At 55.3% G+C, this 3,359-nt stretch overlaps 1 protein-coding gene across 1 annotated transcript in view; it reads right to left on the reverse strand.

Annotated features, from left to right (window-relative positions):
• DIXDC1 (DIX domain containing 1) overlaps positions 1-1,060 on the reverse strand; it is a 28,551-nt gene extending 27,491 nt beyond the window's left edge. The window contains exon 1 of the mRNA XM_004689271.2: positions 600-1,060. Within this exon, the coding sequence (XP_004689328.1) occupies positions 600-622 (23 nt within the window). The 5' untranslated portion in view covers positions 623-1,060. The remainder of the gene's footprint in view (positions 1-599) is intronic.
• Positions 1,061-3,359: the final 2,299 nt, after the last annotated feature.

Here is a 3,359-nt window from a genome sequence, read left to right on the forward strand (position 1 = left end):
GGCTCCCTCCCAGGGGGAGACCCTCAAGGAGGAGAACTGTGCATTAAATCCTCTGCCTCAGGTCAGAGAAAAGTATTTTAATGCTAATCAGCTGTTATGATTTAGGGTCTCTCTGACTAGCTTACAAACCATATTTTATAAAACAGTACAAAATCTCCTACCTGCCATCACAGAAGACAGGGAACAAGGGATTACAAATCAGGTCCCATTGATACATTTTTAAATTCCCATCTGTCTAACATCTTTCCGGTCTTAATTTATCAGACATGCAAAGACACTCCAATAAGAGTCAAATCTAGTTTTCAAAAAACAGGCAGTGGGGGATAAGGAAGAGCCTCCAGTTCCCTCCTGAAGTGCCCCCCACACACCCCCACTTAAGAAGAGACACGGCAGGCTAAGAGACCAGTCCTCCCTCTCCTGGAGGGTTGCAGCTTCCGAAACCCACTGTGTTTGACAGCAATAATCCAAGGCCAGCAGCCGGTTTTCCCCAATACAGCGCCCCCACCCAACCCTCTCTGCTCTGCCCAAGAGCATCCTCCAGTCTTGGCCCAGCTCCCACCCGTGCCCCCACTTCCAAAGCCAAAGTGGCCTCTGCTCACCATTTGACTTGCGTCCCTCCCATGGTCCCCCTCCTGGCTCCGGCTTCAGCAAGCCTGCTTCCCTGGGCAAAGCGGGAGGCTGAGGGTCACAGTGCCCCCCAATTCGGGCATGTCTCCCCGCGCTGGCGCGCGAAGAACGACTCCACCCGCAGGTCAACTACCGGGGCAGTTTGGCCCGAAGGCGGGAGGGAGGAGGCAGGCTGAGAGGCAGGCGTTTCGGCCCCAGGGACAGGGATGCTCCCCGGTCTGAGGCGCGTGTCCTGGCGGCTCAGACACTGCAGCAGCCCGGCCTGGGCGGAAGCCGCCTCCCTTCGCAGGTTGCTGGTGCTCGGCAGCGGCATCGTGGTCGCGGCGGCCGCGCGGCTCCGGCCGTGCCCCGGGGCGCAGTCATCTCAACCCATCTCCCACCGGGAGAAACGCTCCCCGCGACTCCGGCTGCGCGGTCGAGTCCCCGGCGGCGAGAATGCGGGCGATCCCCGCTTCGCACCGCCTCTCCGGTCCCTCCCCAGCCCTCCCCTCCCGCCGCCCCCCCCCCTCCCCCGGCTGTCACTCGCGGCCAGGCGGTGCCGGGCTCCGACCCAGGCGAGCGCCCGGCCGGCCGACCGTGCTCTGGGCAGCCGCCGAGCGCAGGCTGGGTGCGAGGGCGGGTCTTGCCCCGAGGCCGAGCGAGAGTTTGGGGCTGGGCCGAGGTGGGGCGCCGCTCGGCTGAAGCCCCAGGGGACCGGGAGGGGGGCAGGTCGGCGTCGTGAAGACCCCAGAACTAAAACGTTGCGGTCTGTACGCTGATTCCTCCCTCTCGGACTCCGGGGTCGGGATAGGTCTACCCCTACCCTGTGACCTCGTGGGAAGGGGAGCCGAGCGAGGAGATTGAGGTCTCCCCCCACCCCAAGCCAGCCCCACGCCTCTCTCCTCCCACTTTCCCTTCGGGCATGTCAGGTTTTCGTTTCCCCAGCAGAGAATCCTTCGGTTTGGATACTGCAAGGGGCTGGCCCTCGGTCCCACCGCGCAACAGGCGGGTCGGCTCCGCCTTGGTCTCCCTGGAGGTCAAGAGGGGTCAGGCACTAGGGGGTTATCTTTTCCAGCTTCCCAGACACTCCCATGCAGAGTCACACCCTGAGGTCTCTCAGCCTTCCTGGGACACTAAGCCATTAGGGGGGTTCCCCTTGGGCAAGGAAATGGAATGGAGAAGATGAGGGTGAGCTGGCTGAATGCGCTGGAACCTGCTGGGTAACAGGGAGCTGATTAAGGGAGGAACAGGTGAATGAGAGGTAGCTTTATGAGGAAACGACCAAGTCCGGAGGCTGAATGCAAGTTATCCTCCCTCATGGTTCCTAGAAACCTCTCACCACCCACCCACCGCAGCCGGCTGTCTAGGGGTCCCTGGTTCATAGTCTCACAGCCTTGCCCCTGTCTCAGTTCTCCAGCCTGAGAGGAAGGAAGCAGGTGCTCACAGATGACACCCAGAGAGCAAGTTTGCTCTCTGACTCTGGCAAGCACCACCAGGTTCAGAACAGCCAAGACCTGGCCATGCAGGAAGTACCAGATCTCACTAGACAATGAAACATCCTTTGATTCTGTACCAAGTGATGGTCCAAGTGGCAAGCAATGAAGAATTGGTTTAAATTTTCATAAAAAAACACACCTACTAATATGTAAAAATAAACTATTATAAAATTAAAAACACACACACATACACTGCTTAATGGGGGCAGGGTTTCCTTCTGGGGTGATGGCGGTCTTCCAGCAGGAGAGGTACACAACATTAGGGGTACTAACTGCCACTGAACTGAGCACTTTAAAATGACTAATAGCAAATTCATGTGATTTTTATAACTAAAAAAGCATTCATTAAACATGAAACTAAAGGAAAAGCTGAACAAGGTTACCAGTATACTAAAACGCTGGAAAGAATTCCATGTGACCTCAATAGATTAGGAAATGGTCCATTCAACTAACATGGAAGTTTATGAGGAAAATCAACAAAAGGAAGAAAACAAAGATACACAAAATCTATATAAGACAAGGAACAATTAGATTTAACCTGAGCAGCCTGAGCTGAGTTTGGATGAGGTAGGAGAGAAAAGGTCCAGAGAGCATAAACATGATTTGGCAATGAAATGAAGTCAGTAGATGACCTAACAAGATCTGGGATGCTTCTAGGAGTCTGGTTTCCGTAATCCAGGGAAGTCTTTTCCTGCCACTACACCTGGCACTGAATCAGGCTTTACCCAAGCAGTGTCCCACTGGGGTCTCTGCATTGGGCTCTCAGGGATAGACACAGACCACCTCTCCGCTCCAGTCACCAACTCTGCTCCAGTCATTGGCACACTCCAGTGGCTACTCACTGGCCCCAGTGAGTCCAGTTTTACACATGAAAGCTGGAGACACTACTCAGATGACTACGCTCACTTGGCTCTCTCTCTCCTACTATGAGCCTCATGTAGTTACATACAACAGGGCACAAAGACAGCATGCGGGAACTGTCTCTCATAAACCGCAGTGGCTGGTAATGCAAGTGTCATGACCAGCGGGCTGGGACCCACAGATCCCAGTCACACCCCCACGTGGACACAGCTGAGAACTGTCACTGGGGCCCTATACAAAGCTTCCACAGGTGGGAAATCCACCAGCCTCCTGCAGTGCAGAGGCCAGCCCCTGAAATCTTACAGCTTAAACTGAGGGGGAGAGGGGGGTTGTGGGGCCTTACTGTTAGGTTGCTGCTAACAGCTGAGAACCCACAAACATTCAGTTTCCGCTGAG

The sequence above is a fragment of the Condylura cristata genome, unplaced genomic scaffold, assembly GCF_000260355.1.
Source record: "Condylura cristata isolate star-nosed mole 26May11 unplaced genomic scaffold, ConCri1.0 scaffold00025, whole genome shotgun sequence".
Lineage (NCBI taxonomy): Eukaryota > Metazoa > Chordata > Mammalia > Eulipotyphla > Talpidae > Condylura > Condylura cristata.